Source organism: Entelurus aequoreus, linkage group LG06, assembly GCF_033978785.1.
Source record: "Entelurus aequoreus isolate RoL-2023_Sb linkage group LG06, RoL_Eaeq_v1.1, whole genome shotgun sequence".
NCBI lineage: Eukaryota > Metazoa > Chordata > Actinopteri > Syngnathiformes > Syngnathidae > Entelurus > Entelurus aequoreus.
This window is the reverse complement of record NC_084736.1, coordinates 42,667,345-42,687,447: the sequence shown is the minus strand read 5'-3', so window position 1 is coordinate 42,687,447 and position 20,103 is coordinate 42,667,345. Positions and strand designations below refer to the sequence as shown.

At 33.8% G+C, this 20,103-nt stretch overlaps 1 protein-coding gene across 1 annotated transcript in view; it reads right to left on the bottom strand.

Annotated features, from left to right (window-relative positions):
* naaladl1 (N-acetylated alpha-linked acidic dipeptidase like 1) overlaps positions 1-15,831 on the bottom strand; it is a 42,595-nt gene extending 26,764 nt beyond the window's left edge. Inside the window, exons 1-11 of the mRNA XM_062049523.1 lie at positions 15,566-15,831; positions 13,781-13,953; positions 13,416-13,537; positions 11,415-11,534; positions 10,262-10,454; positions 9,768-9,861; positions 9,564-9,668; positions 3,799-3,884; positions 1,596-1,715; positions 1,448-1,533; positions 1,317-1,380 (exon numbers count right to left, since the gene is read on the bottom strand). Coding sequence (XP_061905507.1) covers positions 1,317-1,380; positions 1,448-1,533; positions 1,596-1,715; positions 3,799-3,884; positions 9,564-9,668; positions 9,768-9,861; positions 10,262-10,454; positions 11,415-11,534; positions 13,416-13,537; positions 13,781-13,953; positions 15,566-15,768 — 1,366 coding nt within the window. The 5' untranslated portion in view covers positions 15,769-15,831. The remainder of the gene's footprint in view (positions 1-1,316; positions 1,381-1,447; positions 1,534-1,595; positions 1,716-3,798; positions 3,885-9,563; positions 9,669-9,767; positions 9,862-10,261; positions 10,455-11,414; positions 11,535-13,415; positions 13,538-13,780; positions 13,954-15,565) is intronic.
* Between the last annotated feature and the right edge of the window lie 4,272 nt (positions 15,832-20,103).

Below are 20,103 nucleotides of genomic sequence, written 5' to 3'. Positions count from 1 at the left end.
ATTACGGTATATATATATATATATATATATATATATATATATATAACGCTTTGCGTTCCCAAACAGTCATCTCTGTCCCGACAATCCCCTCCGTGGTAGCAGGAACCCCTATATACTACGGTAATTACACATCAAAACCCTGCGGCTTATAGTCGGGTGCGGCTTATATATGGAGCAATCTGTATCATCTCCTAAATTTAGCTGGTGCGGCTTATAGTCCGGAAATTATATAGGGCTGTTAATCTTTGGGTGTCCCACGATTCGATTCAATATCGATTCTTAGGGTCACGATTCGATTCAAAATCGATTTTTCTTCAATTCAACACGATTCTCGATACAAAAACGATTTCTTCCCGATTCAAAAGGATTCTCTATTCATTCAATACATAGGATTTCAGCAGGATCTACCCCAGTCTGCTGACATGCAAGCAGAGTAGTAGATTTTTCTAAAACGCTTTTATAATTGTAAAGGACAATGTTTTATCAACTGATTGCAATAATGTACATTTGTTTTAACCATTAAATGAACCAAAAATATGACTTATTTTATCTTTGTGAAAATATTGGACACAGTGTGTTGTCAAGCTTATGAGATGCGATGCAAGTGTAAGCCACTGTGACACTATTGTTCTTTTTTTAAATTTTTTTTATAAATGTCTAATGATAATGTCAATGAGGGATTTTTAATCACTGCTATGTTGAAATTGTAACTAATATTGATACTGTTGTTGATAATATTAATTTTTGTTTCACTACTTTTGGTTTGTTTTGTGTCATGTTTGTTTCTCCTCTCAATTGCTCTGTTTATTGCAGTTCTGAGTGTTGCTGGGTCGGTTTGGTTTTGGAATTGCATTGCATTGTTATGGTATTGCTGTCTATTGTTTTGTTGGATTGATTAATTCAATTTTTTTTTTTTAAATTAAAATTTAAATAATATATAAAAAAAAAATTTAAATCGATTTTTAAAAATGAGAATCGATTCTGAATCGCACAACGTGAGAATCGCGATTTGAATTCGAATCGATTTTTTCCCACACCCCTAATATATATATATATATATATATATATATATATATATATATATATATATATATATATATATATATATATATATATATATATATATATACATATATATATATATATATATATATATATATATATATATATATATATATATATATATATATATATATATATATATATATATATATATATATATATATATATATATATATATATATATATATATATATATATATATATCTCCCTTCAAAGACTCAATAATCCCATCTCCGGTGTTAGCGTGGTCTCACCTAAAACGGCGATGTCCACGTTGATGTAGGCCACGGTGCGTTCACTGAGCTTGGTGAAGTATTGCTGCAGACCACAGGACAAAAGTTGACGTTTTGCAGCAGCTTACTGTTTCTGCGTGTAACACTTTCACCTCTGTGTATTCTGCCGAGCCGATGAGGCCAAACTCCTCGGCTCCCCAGCTCCCGAATATAATGGACCTGCGAGGCCTCCATGTTCCTGTGGGGGGGAGAAACTTCTACCACCTTGTTGAGGAGCACCTGTAGAAACACTTGACTCACCTCGCTTCACCTTCTGGCCAAGAACCCTACTTAGTTCCAGCATGACGGACGTGCCGCTGCTCGGGTCGATGGCGCCGTGCACCCAGCTGTCTCGGTGGTTTCCATAGATCACGTATCGATCTTCCATGGTGGGGGTCCAAGAGCACAAGTGGTTTTATTGCAACACTTTTTTCGATTTTTAAAAAATCTCTCATTACTCAAAAAATAATAATGAACCAAAATCAATGTTGTTATGAATTATTGACCTATCTAAGGCTTCATTTACGTCACATCAAATATTCCACTTTGAAATATTTTTTTCTGGAAAATATTGCATATTTTGTGTGTTTGCCATATAAAAAAACTAACTCTGACAAAAAGTGCTTGAAACAAAAGCACGAAAAAAACAATTAAAAAAGTTACAATCAACGGATACATTTGAAAGTTGATCAACTTAAGCGTTGAAAGTCAAAGACACAAAACGTATTATTTTACATTTTTTATGAATGGGACCCTTTTGGATCCTGATTCCCCAATGATTTAAATGTTTAGTTTTAAACTGTCATTACTCAAAATATAGTAATTAATCAAAATCAATGTTGTTACGAATTATTGACCTATTTAAGGCTACAATTACTTCACATCAAATATTTCATTTTGAAATATTTTTTTCTGGAAAATATTACATATTTTGTGTTTGGCGTATAAAAAAATAATTGACAAAAAGTGTTTAAAACAAAAACAGGAAAAAAACTATTTAAAAAGTTACAATCCACGGATAAATCTGAAAGTTGATCAACTTAAGCGTTGAGAGTCAAAGAAGCAAAACTTATGACTTATTTTTAACATTTTTATGAGTGGGACCCTTTTGGATCCCCAAGAATTTTGGTGTTTGTTTTTTTTTAAATTGTCATTACTCAAAAAATAATAATGAATCAAAATCAATGTTGTTACGAATTATTGACCTATTTAAGGCTTCAATTACTTCACATCAAATATTCCACTTTGAAATATTATTTTCTGGAAAATATTACATATTTTGTGTGTTTGCCATTTAAAAAAAAAGTTGACAAAAAGTGCATTAAAAAAAACACGAAAAAATAGTTTAAAACGTATGACTTATTTTAAAAAAATTTATGAGAGGCACCCTTTTGGAACCCCAATAATTTTAGTGTTTTTTTTTTTTTTAAACTGTCATTACTCAAAAAATAATAATGAATCAAAATCAATGTTGTTAGGAATTATTGACCTATTTAAGGCTTCAATTACTTCACATCAAATATTTCATTTTGAAATATTTTTTTCTGGAAAATATTACATATTTTGTGTGTTTGCCGTATAAAAAAATAACTGACAAAAAATGCTTCAACAAAAACACGGAAAAAAATATTTAAAAAGTTACAATCAACGGATAAATCTGAAAGTTGATCAACTTAAGCATTGAAAGTCAAAGAAACAAAACGTATAACTTATTTTTAACATTTTCATGAGTGGACCCTTTTTGATCCCCAAGAATTTTTGTGTTTGTTTTTTTTTTAAATGTCATTACTAAAAAAAAATAATGAATCAAAATCAATGTTGTTATGAATTATTGACCTATTTAGGGCTTCAATTACTTCACATCAAATATTTCACTTTGAATTGTTTTCGGGAGAAATGTTGCATATTTTGTGTGTTTGCCATATAAAAAAACAACTGACAAAAAGTGCTTACAACAAAAACACGAAAAAACAGTTTAAAAAGTTACAATCATGGACAAATCTGAATTTGATCAACTTAAGCGCTGAAAGTAAAAAAAAAAAAAAAAAAAGTATGACTTATTTTTAAAATTTTTATGAGTTTTTATGAGTTCCCTTTTGAATCCCCAAGAATTTTAGTGGGATTATTATTATTTTTTAAACTGTCATTACTCAAAAACCTTACAACTTATTAAAGTCATTGTCTAGTTATTTATTTATTCAAGGCTCCAATTACTTCACATCAAATGTTCCACTTTGACATAGTTTTTTTTGCATAAAAACGGCATGTTTTGTGTGTTTGCCGTATAAAACAAAAGGATGCTAATATTAGAATGCTAACTATTGGCCGCAGGCCGTTAAATTTTTTTAGTTACGGGCCACTGTAAAGTAACTGTAATCTTACTTGAGTACATTTATTGGCTCCTGGACGCACCTCTGAGCATCAAGAGACGTTAAGTGTCAATCAAAGGTGACTATGGCCTCACCAGGCTCCACGCTGCCCCTGATGACGCCCATCACGTTGGACGAGTTCTTCACCTCCTCATAGTTGTAGACGTCCAACTTCACATCACTGAAACCAAGACAGAAGCAATCAGGAAAGAAACGTTCTGCAAAAGAAAAGTTTGTGTATCAATCATTTCTTCCATTTTGGTGAAATAAGCAGTATGCATACATCCAGTGGAGTTGTGCCTGTTGTGTCCTGAAATAAGTTAAAGTTAAAGTTAAGTTAAAGTACCAATGATTGTCACACACACACTAGATGTGGTGAAATTTGTCCTCTGCATTTGACCCCTCCCCTTGTTCACCTCCTGGGACGTGAGGGGAGCAGTGGGCAGCAGCGGTGCCGCGCCCGGGAATCATTTTTGGTGATTTAACCCCCAATTCCAACCCATGATGCTGAGTGCCAAGCAGGGAGGTAATGGGTCCCTTTTTTATAGTCTTTGGTATGAACTCACAACCTACCGATCTCAGGGCGGACACTCTAACCACTAGGCCACTGAGTAGATAATATTGTTGTATTGTTCACTTTGGAATAAAAAATAACACCAAATAAAGAAAAAATATATATAAAGTCATAAAAATCCATAAAAATAGTAAAGCAGAAAAAAAGGATAACATAAATATACGAATAAATAAATAATAATACAAAATTTAAAACAAAAGCTGAAATTAATTTAAAAAAAAATTTAAAATAGAAAATACTTTTGATAATGTTCACAATATCTGTTTCTCAGCTGTGGTCCCTCAGTTGTAACACACTTTTCCACCACTTGTGGCAGTAGTGGCAATATCAGACAAACCCATGAAGTCTGGCGCGTTTCTTCAGCGCAAAAATTACGACTAAAGTGGCAAAGCTGTATTTTCATTTGCACTTTAACTTTATTGACGGTTTATTTAAGAAACAGATATTATTGTTTAATTAGAATGGGTTTATTTTAACACTGCCTAATTGTGTGTATTTTCATCAGTTTTTTATGAATCCCTCCTTTTGTCTTATTTATCCCCCGGCCTAAGCCTTCATAAGAATGTTTGTGATTAACACTTGTTTTCATATCATTTGTTTAAACTGTACATAGGTACGATATAGTTAATGAATATGTTTAAAATCAAGACTAATATTACTCATTCAGTGTTAATACTTTAGTGGGACCCGGGGCCCCCAGTAGTGGAAAAGTTGGGCCTCCGAGTTTAAAAAGGTTAAGAACCCCTGCTATATAATACAACCAAAATATCACTAAATAAATGAATAATACTTAAGAAATGCTAAACTACTGCTATTTGTTGATTTATTTTCTCTACTTTAAGTTGTGCATCATTATTATTTTTTAACAGTAACTTAAATAGGATGTGGTTTGATGGCGCTATATGCAGGGAAGAAAAAAAAAGAAAGCTGCTGCTATGAATCCCAGCAGAGGGCGCCATCTCACAAGTCAACTCACTCAACATTTTCTAGGAAGACAACAAAACCCCATGCCTTTTTGCTTTACTATGCATTATAGAAAGTAAAAGACTGCTAACAAGATGCATGTAATGGGTATTCACATTTAAAAAAAAAACAACCACGCTCCATTTACGTGCCGTGACCTGCACAATAACCAAGCTATAGCGACATTGTTATTGTTGGCGCTAACACAGAGGAACTACTTTTCTGGTGTACTGACACAGCCTCTAACGAGACTCAAGAGTTGCTGCTGCTCTATCACTTTCAGTTTGTTAAAGTTGGAAACTTAGAAATTCCACACGCTGCCAGCTAAAAATCCGGACCCACTGAATCAGTGAATATACTGACTCTCAACTCGACGACGTCACTGGAAGGATTACGTTAACTTTACCAAGTTTTGTGCTGAAAGATACAACCATCCCAGCGAAAGTCAATGTCGCTTTGTTATCTTCTTATGTTGTTGATGAAACGTTAGCACAAGTGCTACATGAGGGTTTTGTGTTTCACTAGGACCTACTTAGCACCCAGCTTCTAAAACCTGTATGTAGCTCATCCTCTGTATATGCAGGCTTAAAAAGATAAGGTTCTGGGTCAGTCCGCCATGATTAGTGGTTGTTGTTGTTATGATGCGTTTTGTAAAATGTAATCGCCTAACAAAGAAGTTGCGGTAATGAAAAAATTACAAAATACTGTTATTATGAATGTGGCTGATACTACATGGTTACATTAAATATATAAAATTACCAAATACTGTAAATAGTACATGTTATTACGAATGTGGCTGATACTACATGGTTAAATTATGTATATAAAATAACAACATACTGTAAATATTACATGTTATTATGAATGTGGCTGATACTGCATGGTTACATTAAATATTTAAAATGACCAAATACTGTAAATAGTACATGTTATTATGAATGTGGCTGATATTACATGGTTAAATTATGTATATAAAAGGACAAAATACTGTAAATATTACATGTTATTATGAATGTGGCTGATACTACATGGCGACATTATGTATATAAAATCACAAAATACTGTAAATATTACATGTTGTTATGAATGAGGCTGATACTACATGGCTACATTATGTATATAAAATGACCAAATACTGTAAATATTACATGTTATGAATGTGGCTGATACTACATGGTTAAATTATATATATAAAATGACAAAATATTGTAAATAAAACATGCTAATATGAATGTGGCTGATACTACATGGTTAAATTATATATATAAAATGACAAAATACTGTAAATAAAACATGTTATTGTGAATGTGGCTGATACTACATGGATACACTATGTATATAAAATGACAAAATACTGTAAATATCACATGTTGTTATGAATGAGTCTGATACTACATGGCTACTGTATGTATATAAAATGACTAAATACTGTAAATATTACATGTTGTTATGAATGAGGCTGATACTACATGGTTACATTATGTCTATAAAATGACCAAATACTATAACTATTACATGTTATTATGAATGTGACTGATACTACATGGCTACATTATGTATTCAATATGAAAAAATGCTGTAAATATTACATGTTATTATGAATGAGGCTGATACTACATGGTTGCATTATGTATATAAAATGACCAAATACTATAACTATTACATGTTATTATGAATGTGACTGATACTACATGGCTACATTATGTATTCAATATGAAAAAATGCTGTAAATATTACATGTTATTATGAATGTGGCTGATACTACATGGTTACATTATGTATATAAAATGACAAAATACTGTAAATATTACATGGTATTATGAATGAGGCTGATATTACATGGTTGCATTATGTATATAAAATGACAAAATACTGTAAATATTACATGTTATTATGAATGTGGCTGATACTACATGGTTACATTATGTATATAAAATGACCAAATACTGTAACTATTACATGTTATTATGAATGTGACTGATACTACATGGCTACATTATGTATACAATACGACAAAATGCTGTAAATATTACATGTTATTATGAATGTGGCTGATACTACATAGTTAAATTATATATATAAAATGACAAAATATTGTAAATAAAACATGCTCATATGAATGTGGCTGATACTACATGGTTAAATTATATATATAAAATGACAAAATACTGTAAATAAAACATGTTATTGTGAATGTGGCTGATACTACATGGATACACTATGTATATAAAATGACAAAATACTGTAAATATCACATGTTGTTATGAATGAGTCTGATACTACATGGCTACTGTATGTATATAAAATGACTAAATACTGTAAATATTACATGTTGTTATGAATGAGGCTGATACTACATGGTTGCATTATGTATATAAAATGACCAAATACTATAACTATTACATGTTATTATGAATGTGACTGATACTACATGGCTACATTATGTATTCAATATGAAAAAATGCTGTAAATATTACATGTTATTATGAATGAGGCTGATACTACATGGTTGCATTATGTATATAAAATGACCAAATACTATAACTATTACATGTTATTATGAATGTGACTGATACTACATGGCTACATTATGCATTCAATATGAAAAAATGCTGTAAATATTACATGTTATTATGAATGTGGCTGATACTACATGGTTACATTATGTATATAAAATTACAAAATACTGTAAATATTACATGTTATTATGAATGAGGCTGATATTACATGGTTGCATTATGTATATACAATGACAAAATACTGTAAATATTACATGTTATTATGAATGTGGCTGATACTACATGGTTACATTATGTATATAAAATGACCAAATACTGTAACTATTACATGTTATTATGAATGTGACTGATACTACATGGCTACATTATGTATACAATACGACAAAATGCTGTAAATATTACATGTTATTATGAATGTGGCTGATACTACATGGTTACATTATGTATATAAAATGACAAAATACTGTAACTATTACATGCTATTATGAATGAGGCTGATATTACATGGTTGCATTATGTATATAAAATGACAAAATACTGTGGCTGATAATACATGGTTACGTGCTGGTTAGCGCCTTGCATGGCAGCTCCCGCCATCAGTGTGTGAATGTGTGTGTGAATGGGTGAATGTGATAATACATGGTTACGTGCTGGTTAGCGCCTTGCATGGCAGCTCCCGCCATCAGTGTGTGAATGTGTGTGTGAATGGGTGAATGTGGAAATACTGTCAAAGCGCTTTGAGTACCTTGAAGGTAGAAAAGCGCTATACAAGTATAACCCATTTATCATTTATTTATGTTATTATGGATGTGGCTGATACTACATGGTTACATTATGTAGATAAAATTACCAAATACTGTAAATATTCCATGTTATTATGAATGTGGCTGATAATACATGGTTACATTATGTATATAAAATGACAAAATACTGTAAATATTATGTTATTATTAATGTGGCTGATACTACATGGTTAAATGATGTATATAAAATGACCAAATACTGTAAATAGTACATATTATTATGAATGTGGCTGATACAACATGGTTACATTATGTATATACAATGACAAAATACTGTCAATATTACATGTTATTATGAATGTGGCTGATACTACACGGCTACATTATGTATATATAATGACAAAATATTGTAAATATTACATGTTGTTATGAATGAGGCTGATAATACATGGTTACATTATGTATATAAAATGACAAAATACTGTAAATATTACATGTTGTTATGAATGTGGCGGATACTACATGGTTACATTATGTATATAAAATGACAAAATACTGTAAATAGTACATGTTATTATGAATGTGGCTGATACTAAATGGTTACATTATGTAGATAAAATGACCAAATACTGTAAATATTCCATGTTAATATGAATGTGGCTGATAATACAGGGTTACATTATGTAGATAAAATGACCAAATACTGTAAATATTATATGTTATTACGAATGTGGCTGATAATACATGGTTACATTATGTATATAAAATGACAAAATACTGTAAATATTGTATGTTATTATGAATGTGGCTGACACTACATGGCTACATTATGTATATAAAATTACCAAATACTGTAAATATTACATGTTATTATGAATGTGGCTGACACTACATGGTTACATTATGTATATAAAGTTATTTAGAGGGCCTGCCTCTTGCTAGCAGTTTATTACTATTTAGAATGCATCTAAAAGGGAAAGTTGTTTGTTCCTGTCTCACATAAGGATTGTGGATGATGGGGAAAAGAAAAAAAAAGTGCAGCTTGTGTTGATCTGGAATACCTGTTGGCAAAGGCAGACGTGGGTCTAAACCCAGGACCCCCCAAGTTGTAGGTGCAGTTGAAACTTCCCTGCCAGTCTTGTGGCGCTGGTCCTCCATCCAGCTCACTGAAACAGCCAATATAAATACAAATAAAATAAATATCCAAATAAATAAAACCTGTTGACGTTTTTATCTTTGCACCCTTCATCCACCACGTCACTCACCAGATTAGCGTGTAGGCATCCTCAAAGCCGATTGGCTGAATAGGAATGGGCGGGATCCCCGTGATTTTCTCCACCGGAAGTCTGTATGTGTCCTCTGCAAAATAGTGAGCAAGAACGTAAACATCTGCTGCAATGATTAACCTTAATGTCGTAAAAGTCACGCCACTGTCCCAAAGTACAATAATGGCCGTAAGGGAAACAATAAAAGTGATTAAGGACAAACCCCCACCCCTGATTGTAAATAATGTAAATAATTCAATGTGATTATCTTGTGTGATGACTGTATTATGATGATAGTACTGTATATATGATAGTATATATCTGTATCATGAATCAATTTAAGTGGACCCCGACTTAAACAAGTTGAAAAACTTATTCGGGTGTTACCATTTAGTGGTCAATTGTACGGAATATGTACTTCACTGTGCAACCTACTAATAAAAGTCTCAATCAATCAAAAAACCGTCATTTTGGGTCGGGTTTTCTTTGTTTACCTTTGGCAGCAAAATAGGGGGTGAGCATGTCGCCGTACTGAGTATTAAACGAGCCTCTCTCGGCGCCAGAAGGCGGCATGTACCAGGAATGGGGGTACGTCTCATTGATGTCCGACATGAAACCATCGTTGATGTCCCCGGGGTCAGTGTAGACCAGCACGCCAATGACACCATGAGGGGCCGCATTGATGGCCTACATGACACATTCAGCTATTAAATTACAGTACTTGAAAAATACATTGTGTCAATTACATTCTTTCCTGATAAGAGTAATACAATAACATGAATTTAAAAAAATTATATATATATATATTAAAATAAAAGTAAATTAATTAAAACTAATAAAATGAATTTAAATTATAAACAATTAATTAAAATTAAATTAATTAAAATGTAATTAAATCATTTGAAATAAAATAAAAATCAGTTAAAGATTAAATAATAATGATTAAATTAATAACAAATTAATTGAGATAAAGTAAAATTAGTTAAAATAAAACAAAATCAGTCAAAGATAAAATAACAATAATTCAATTACAATCAAATTAATTGAGATAAAGTAAAATCAATTAAAATAAAAATTCTTAAAATAAACGTAAATTAATTAAAAGAAATACAATAAAATAAAATACATTTAAATTAAATACAAAAATATTAAAATAAAATGTATTAAAACAAAATATAATTTAATTAAAATAAAATAACATTAATTAAAATAAAATAAATAAAAATAAAATAAATATATTTCAAATAAAATCAGTTGAAGATGAATAACAATAATAAATTACAATCGAATTGATTAAAATAAAGTAAAATCTATTAAAATAAAATAAAATGTAGTGAAATAAAAGTAAATTAATTAAAACAAATAAAATGAATTGAAATAAAATCTAATCCATTAAAATAAAATAAAAAGTAATTGAAATCAAATCAGTTAAAGTAAAATATAATTAATTAAATTAAAATAAAACAACATTTAATAAAATAAAATGATTCAAAATTTAATAAAATCAGTTAAAGATAAAAATAACATTAATTTAAATAAAATAATAAAGTAAAATCAATTAAAATAAAATGCAATCAAAAAATTTAAGAATACAATTAATACAAAAAAAGCAAAACACAGCTTATTGATATATTGTGCACAACTCACTTTGTCTGCTCTTCCCGCGCCGCCATATCTTGTGATGGCGATGGTGCCTTTGAGGTCCACATTCTGGCTCAGTAGCTTGTAGTCACCTACTCTCCCATAGTTGGCGTACACCAGTTTTCCCTGAAAAAAAACCACAAGAAAAATCCCTAATCCCCAATAATGTGGCACAATTAAAAAGAAACACAATTGGAAAGAGCACCGTGGATGAATGAAGTTATTATTAGGCGATGGGTGGTAAATAAATAGGAACATTACAACCAGTGCTTCTCAATTATTTATTTTGTATTTTTTTGCAAATTGAAATATGATTGAGAACCTGACATTTATTTATTTATCTGTACAAACCACGACGAGTTGCAGGCACCAGCTGCAACAAAAAAGCTTAAAAAATTAGAAAAAGAGATTAGATTTTTGGTCTGTCTGTCAGTTAGTTAGCTAGCTAGATAATTATTAAATTAGCAAAATAACTCCAAAAGTTATAGATGGGACAAGAAACTATTGCTGACAATTTGAGGGTGATCTGGATAATTTCTACTATGTTACTTTACGTTTACGAGCCTCAACTTCTGTGTGTCTATGCTAGCCAGTGAAAGGAATATTTATTACATTTTGGTGATTACATTTTGGGGCTGATCTGGATCATTTCTACTACGTTACCTTGCGTTTACGTCACAAACTTTAACATCTGTGTGTGCATGTGTATGCTTTGTCACCCACAGAGACAAAACAGTGGATGACCGACAAGAGGGTTCACTCTTTCATTCTGCTATTGACAGCTCAAAGATTTCAGGAGACATTTTGATGAAACTTTCAGGAAACATCCAAAATGGGATATGGAACAAGGGATTCCATTTTGGGGCTGATGCGGATCAGCTAGTTTGTGCTTTCCAAGTGCTCTTAGCGAAGTGTGTTGATGGATGATCTACCCGAGTCCAGTCATAGCTTTCACACGTGATTAGTTCCAAAGTTAGGTGACCAAGTTATATTGTTCTTGTAAAACTTTTTTAATATGAGCTAAACATTTATCCAAGTCGCGTTCAAACCTGAAGGTCGACACCATTTTCAAAAAATGTTCCGTCCCGGACCTCGCATGGTAGGTGAATGTCCGCCAAGTAGGGACGCTATTTATTTCAAGATTTGTATAAATATTTGTATGCATTTCACATATTTATACATATTTCACACACACTTATAAACACTTCCTTTGCTCTTAAAACACTTGATACACTCATTTTACATGAAACTCCAATGGGTACTACATGCTCCCTTACCGTTGTTAGCTGTATACATAAAAATAAAAAAATAAATACATATGCAAATAAAAAAATTACGAGTTAACTCATGTGATTAATCACAATAAATTATTGCATTAATCATTTATATATGCAGATTAATAACTTGTTGACGCTATGTGCTCCTTTACCATTGTTAACTGTATAAATAAAAAATAATAAAATAAAAAATAAATACATATGTGAATAAAAAAATTATGAGTTAACTCATATGATTAATCACAAGAAATTATTGCATTAATCCTTTGTATATACAAGTTAATCACTTGTTGACGCTACATGCTCCTTTACCATTGTTATAAGGCAGTGGTTAGGTCAATGTATAAACAAAAATAAATAAATACATTAATTAATACATTTGTACATTTTTAAAAAATAAATACAAAAATAAAACCCAATGATAATATTATAACAAAATATAATTGAAAAAAATAAAATAAAGTTTGATGCATACATCAGTGTAAAGATGCGGTTTTAAACAAATAAACAATGTGCATTCAAATAAAACATTAAAAAAGATGTACGACATTCTGACAATCAAATTGCGTTTGTGGTCTTTTTAAAGCTAATTCAAATTATGCAAGTAAGCAATAATAAACTGTGCTTAATAACGATCAATCCAAATTTAAAAGTGTGATTAATCTGTTTTAAAAAATTAGTCAATTGACAGCATTATTATTTATTTATTTAAAACATATATCTTTTTTACCCGAGCGTGCCCAGCAGGCGAGTAAGCAGCGTAAGGTTGAACCACATCAGGATGGTTTTGGTCCGCAGTGTAAGCCTTCTCCTTCTCTCTGGCCGTGTGCAAGGCGCTGTTGGAGGCGTTCACTGGAATAAACAAGTACACACAATATGTACAATGCATGTAGTATGTACACTACATACAGTGTGTAGAATACATACAGTATGTATTGTACATACATGCAGTATGTACACTACATACAGTACACTACATACTGTACATACATACATAAATACATACATATAGTATGTACAATACATACAGTATGTATTGTACATACAGTATGTACAGTACTGCACCGTGTTGAGGTTGAGAGTGGGTGGACTTACCCACGGTAACCCGGTTTTGTTTGTCAGGATTAGGAAAGGACAGATAGACCATGTACTCCTCCCTCCAGGCCTGGTCCAGACCACTGTCAGGGTCCTGCCATCTTTTCAGCATCAACTGGACTGTTTGCTCGTCTCCCGCCGTGGTCGCCATGTGCGGCACTTTGGTCAGCGCCCTGCAGAGGATGAAATGTTTTATTTCATTGACCAAAAGTGGGCCTTGAGTTTTGAAACAAGGAATATTTCTGCAATGATTTCTTACACTCTGAATTTTAAAACACTGGATTTGAACAAACTGAATTTTTGATCACACATTTTTATTTCATGTAATTGTCAGCATAATTTGTAGAATTTTTCAGCAAAAATGTGTGCGTTTAAAAAATTCAGTTTGTTAAAATATGGTGTGAAAAAATACCATGTAAAAAATCTGTGCAAAGATATTTAATGCAGTTAAACTCAAGACTTACTTCCAGTAAATTAAATTACATGACATTTGATAAAATTGTCAGCATAGTTTTATTAAATTCTTAAGCAAAATGTGTGTTCATAAATTCATTTTGTTAAAAAACAGTTGGTATCATATCGGAAATGAAATTGTTGTATCGGGACAACCCTAGTACTAAGTGTCTTTCATTGAACAGTACCGCAGTCTGAAACAACACATTTGTCAAAATAAAAAAACTTTAAAATAATTATAGTTGCATAGCACTTCTTAGAAAGTATCCAGTAACAAACGTGTCCGCATCGTTCAATTTACTGTGTGTTGAGAGCTTAACTTAATGTATTTTTGTGACCAATAGATGGATTGATACGTTATTCATCTCCAAAGAGAAATTCACATTTCTAGCAACTTGTAAAGGTAGAAACGCACAGGGGGGCGTGCAAGGTTGAAAAAAAACCCCAAACAAAATAAAATAAACTGGGAGACATAGTCTTGGGATCGTCCCGGCAAGAGCTGGACAAAGTAGCTGGGGAGAGGGAAGTCTGGGCTTCTCTGTTTAGGCTGCTGCCCTCGCAACCCGACTTCGGATAAGCGGAAGAAGATGGATAATTGGAATATAAAGTAAAATAAAATAAAATAAAACAAAATAAAATTTCAGAATTTTTACAGTTTGTCCCTCATAATGTTGACAAAATAATAGGTAGATAAATGACAGAATATGTTACTGCATACGTCAGCAGACTAATTAGGAGCCTTTGTTTGTTTGCTTACTAATAAAAGACAAGTTGTCTAGTATGTTCACTATTTTATTTAAGGACTAAATTGCAATAAGAAACATATGTTTGATGTACCCTAAGATTTTTTGTTAAAATAAAGCCACTAATGCCATTTTTGTGGGCCCCTTTATTTAGAAAAGTACAGAAAAGTATCGAAATACATTTTGGTACCGGTACCAAATGGAGACAACCCTACAGCAAACACAATTTTGCTTCCATTGTGCAAAAAAATGGCAGTGTGCAAAAGGACAAAGAACAGCGTGTGATTGCGTATAGCGACATGCTAATACCTTTGTTTTATTGCTTGTTGCTTTGGAGGTGTCGCCAAAAACAAATTACCACTCCACTTCAATTTCAAGAAAGTCTGTCATAAGGTCAGTGATGTTCATACCTGCCATTGTTTCTGTTTGACTCAATTTACTCCATCTGACCTTTTCTAACATAACACTACTAATAACACCAGGATGTGCGATGATTTGCGTTGATTCATTTCAGTATCGGCCAACACTCAAAGTTCCGATATCCGTATCGGTTTTTACTTTTGGGCAATGACAAATAAGTTGAACTCACCTGAGGTTCTCCTGGATGTGGATGTTGTCCACCTGGGACAAGAACTCCTCCAGCATCTTCTCATCCACATCTCGGCCCACATCCTTCACCCAGGACGCAGACGTGGAGCCGCCGCTCTTCTCGATGCCGTAGTGTCCGATCAGGATGCCGGCGGTCAGCAGGGCGGCGCCACACAACAGTCCGGCCAACACTTTCTTGATCATGTTACTGCTAATTCCTCCCGGAACCAACGTGGACGGGGAGAACCTTCACGTCTCCCAAAAACGGTAAAGTGATGACACTGGTGGTTACTGTGATGTTTGAAGATGAGATGGACTTTATCCTGTCCTGTGTGTGTGTGTGTGTGTGTGTGTGTGTGTGTGTGTGTTTATGGTGTGTGTTTATGGTGTGTGTTAAGATAGAGGGGGTTTTATTTGTGATGTTTGCCACCACTATCAATGTGCTTCTGTTGTTGTTGTTGTTGTTGTTTTTAATCTATCCTGTCCGGCCACATGGGCAGATAAAATCTACAAAACCCAAAACCAGTGAAGTTGTCACGTTGTGTAAATGGTAAATAAAAACAGAATACAATGATTTTCAAATCCTTTTCAACCTATATTCAATTGAATAGACTGCAAAGACAAGATATTTAATGTTCACACTGAGACATTTCTTTTTTTGTTGTTGCAAATAATCATTAACTTAGAATTTTATTGGCGGCAACATTTTGCAAAAAAGTATTCACAGGGACATTTTTACCACTGTGTTACATGGCCTTTCCTTTTAACAACACTCAGTAAATGTTTGGGAACTGAGGAGACACATTTTTTAAGCTTTTCAGGTGGAATTCTTTCCCATTCTTGCTTGATGTACAGCTTAAGTTGTTCAACAATATACCGTTTTGGTATTTTAGGCTTCATATTGCGCCACACATTTTCAATGGGAGACAGGTCTGGACTACAAGCAGGCCAGTCTAGCACCCGCACTCTTTTACTATGAAGCCACGCTGTTGTAACACATGGCTTGGCATTGTCTTGCTGAAATAAGCAGGGGCGTCCATGATAACGTTGCTTGGATGGCAACATATGTTCCTCCAAAACCTGTATGTACCTTTCAGCATTAATGGTGCCTTCACAGATGTGTAAGTTACCCATGTCTTGGGCACTAATACACCCCCATACCATCACAGATGCTGGCTTTTCAACTTGTGCCTATAACAATCCGGATGGTTCTTTCCCTCTTTGTTCCGGAGGACACAACGTCGACATGAGTTTCCAAAAACAATTTGAAATGTAGACTCGTCAGACCACAGAACACTTTTCCACTTTGCATCAGTCCATCTTAGATGAGCTAAGGTCCAGCGAAGCCAACTGCGTTTCTGGGTGTTGTTGATAAACGGTTTTCGCCTTGCATAGGAGAGTTTTAACTTGCACTTACAGATGTAGCGACCAACTGTAGTTGCTAACAGTGGGTTTCTGAAGTGTTCCTGAGCCCATGTAGTGATATCCTTTACACACTTATGTTGCTTGTTGATGCATTACAGCCTGAGAGATCGAAGGTCACAGGCTCAGCAGCTTACGTGCAGTGATTTCTCCAGATTCTCTGAACCCTTTGATGATATTACGGACCGTAGATGGTGAAATCCCTAAATTCCTTTCAATAGTTGGTTGAGAAATGTTGCTCTTAAACTGTTCGACAATTTGCTCACGCATTTGTTCACAAAGTTTTGACCCTTGCCCCATCCTTGGTTGTGAACGACTGAGCATTTCATGGAAGCTGCTTTCATATCCAATCATGACACCCACCTGTTCCCAATTAGCCCGTTCACCTGTGGGATGTTCCAAGTAAGTGTTTGATGAGCATTCCTCAACTTTCTCAGTCTTTTTTGCCACTTGTGCCAGCTTTTAGAAACATGTTGCAGGCATCAAATTCCAAATGAGCTAATATTTTCAAAAATAACAAAGTTTACCAGTTTGAACGTTAAATATCTTGTCTTTGCAGTCTATTCAATTGAATATAGGTTGAAAAGGATTTGCAAATCATTGTATTCTGCTTTTATTTACCATTTACACAACGTGCCACAACTTCACTGGTTTTGGGTTTTGTAATATAATATATATAATAATACTAAAATAAGATCAAACGAAATAAAAATAAACAATGAAAAACAAAGTGTACTGGAAAAAAATAGCTAAAAAAGTTAGCATGCTAACATTAGCATGTTTACATTTTAAACAAGGGCTTTTTTCACTGAGGAACGCAGACTGACAAGTCAAAGCATGAGGGGGGCATTTTGGTCGTTTTCACCTTTAAAACCAGTCCAATATTTATCTATTTTTTCAAAGGACTATAGAAAATGCAATTTCGGTAGAAACTTACTGTGAATGCTGAAGCCAAACTGAAATGCTATTGCTGAGCAAAATGAGCTTAAAAAAAGCTAGCTTGCTAACAGTACTATTACTGTAACGTATTATTTTCGGGTCTCCCTATGTCTAGCATTAAAAGATTACAGTTGGTACAAAATGCGGCTGCTAGACTTTTGACAAAAACAAGAAAGTTTGATCATATTACGCCTATACTGGCTCACCTGCACTGGCTTCCTGTGCACTTAAGATGTGACTTTAAGGTTTTACAACTGACGTATAAAATACTACACGGTCTAGCTCCAGCCTATCTTGCCGATTGTATTGTACTATATGTCCCGGCAAGAAATCTGCGTTCAAAGAACTCCGGCTTATTAGTGATTCCCAGAGCCCAAAAAAAGTCTGCGGGCTATAGAGCGTTTTCTATTCGGGCTCCAGTACTTTGGAATGCCCTCCCGGTAACAGTTAGAGATGCTACCTCAGTAGAAGCATTTAAGTCCCATCTTAAAACTCATTTGTATACTGTAGCCTTTAAATAGACCCCCTTTTTAGACCAGTTGATCTGCCGTTTCTTTTCTTCTCTCCTCTGCTCCCCTCTCCCTTGGGGAGGGGGAGTTGCACAGGTCCGGTGGCCATGGATGAAGTGCTGGCTGTCCAGTGTCGGGACCTCGGGTGGACCGCTAGCCTGTGCATCGGTTGGGGACATCTCTGCGCTGCTGACCCGTCTCCGCTCGGGACGGTTTCCTGCTGGCCCCACTATGGACTGGACTCTCGCTGATGTGTTGGATCCACTGTGGACTGGACTTTCACAATATTATGTCAGACCCACTCGACATCCATTGCTTTCGGTCTCCCCTAGAGGGGAGGTGGGTGGGGGCGTGGGGGGGTTACCCACATATGCGGTCCTTTCCAAGGTTTCTCATAGTCATTCACATCGACGTCCCACTGGGGTGAGTTTTTCCTTGCCCATATGTGGGCTCTGTACCGAGGATTTCGTTGTGGTTTGTGCAGCCCTTTGAGACACTTGTGATTTAGGGCTATATAAATAAACATTGATTGATTGATTGATACTATGCCTACATGCTAACCTTAGCGTGCTTCCAGTAAGCATTGGTGAAATACCAAAATATATGATACTGAAGGGTAAACTTGCCAAAGTACCTAAAAAAAATCTGGCATGTTAATGTTAGCATGCTAAAATGCTAACTACACACCCATCAAGTACCAAAATATATTGCTCCGATGTGTGTACCTGAAACACTTGTTCAAAATGCTAGCCTGCTAATGTTAGCATGCATCAAGTACCAAAATATAACTAACAAAATTAGCTTAAAAAAGTGGCCATACTAACATTAGCATGCAAACAGGTACCATTCGTCAAGTAACAAAATATATGACGCTAAGGTGTATACTTGTAAAAGTAACAAAAAGTTAAAATGCTAATATTGGAATGCTAACTATTATGCCGTGGGCCGTTAAAAAATTTGCTACAGGCTGCAAATGGCCCTTAGGTCATACTTTGGACACCACAGATCTAACGTTAGCATGCTTACAGGTATCAAACGCCAATTAACAAAATATTTGACACTAAGGTGTATACCTGTAAGATTAACAAAAAAGGTAGCATGCTAATATTAGGAAGCTAACAATTGTGCCGTAGGCCGTTAAAAAAATAAGCCTCCGGGTCGCACTTAGGACACCCATGTTCTGATGTTAGCATGCTATTGATCAGTGGGCGTCATGTACCAAAACATCTGATTCTAAGGTGTATACCTGCAAAAATAGCTAAAAAAGCTATTATGCTTACGTTAGCTTGGTAACAGTTCGCATGTGTCAAATATGAAAATATACAACTCTGAGGTGTATACCTTCCAAAACAGATTAACAAAAACCTGGTATGCTTGTGTTAGCATGCTAGTGTTAGCATGCTAGTAATTGACAAACCTTAGCAAAGAAACATTTGTACTTTGGAATCATATATATTGGAGTGAGACATTTGGGAAATGTGAAAGATTTAGAAACAGTCTATCCATTTCCAATAGAGAATAATATCCCAAAAAATTTGGAATTCCTGGAAATGTGGGAAATTTTCAGAAATAAAAACAATGGCAGCACGTGCGCCATCATTTGACTGTTCTTCAATGTATAATAGACTGTATTTATATTATTCACATGTAAAAAATACTTAGGTGTTTA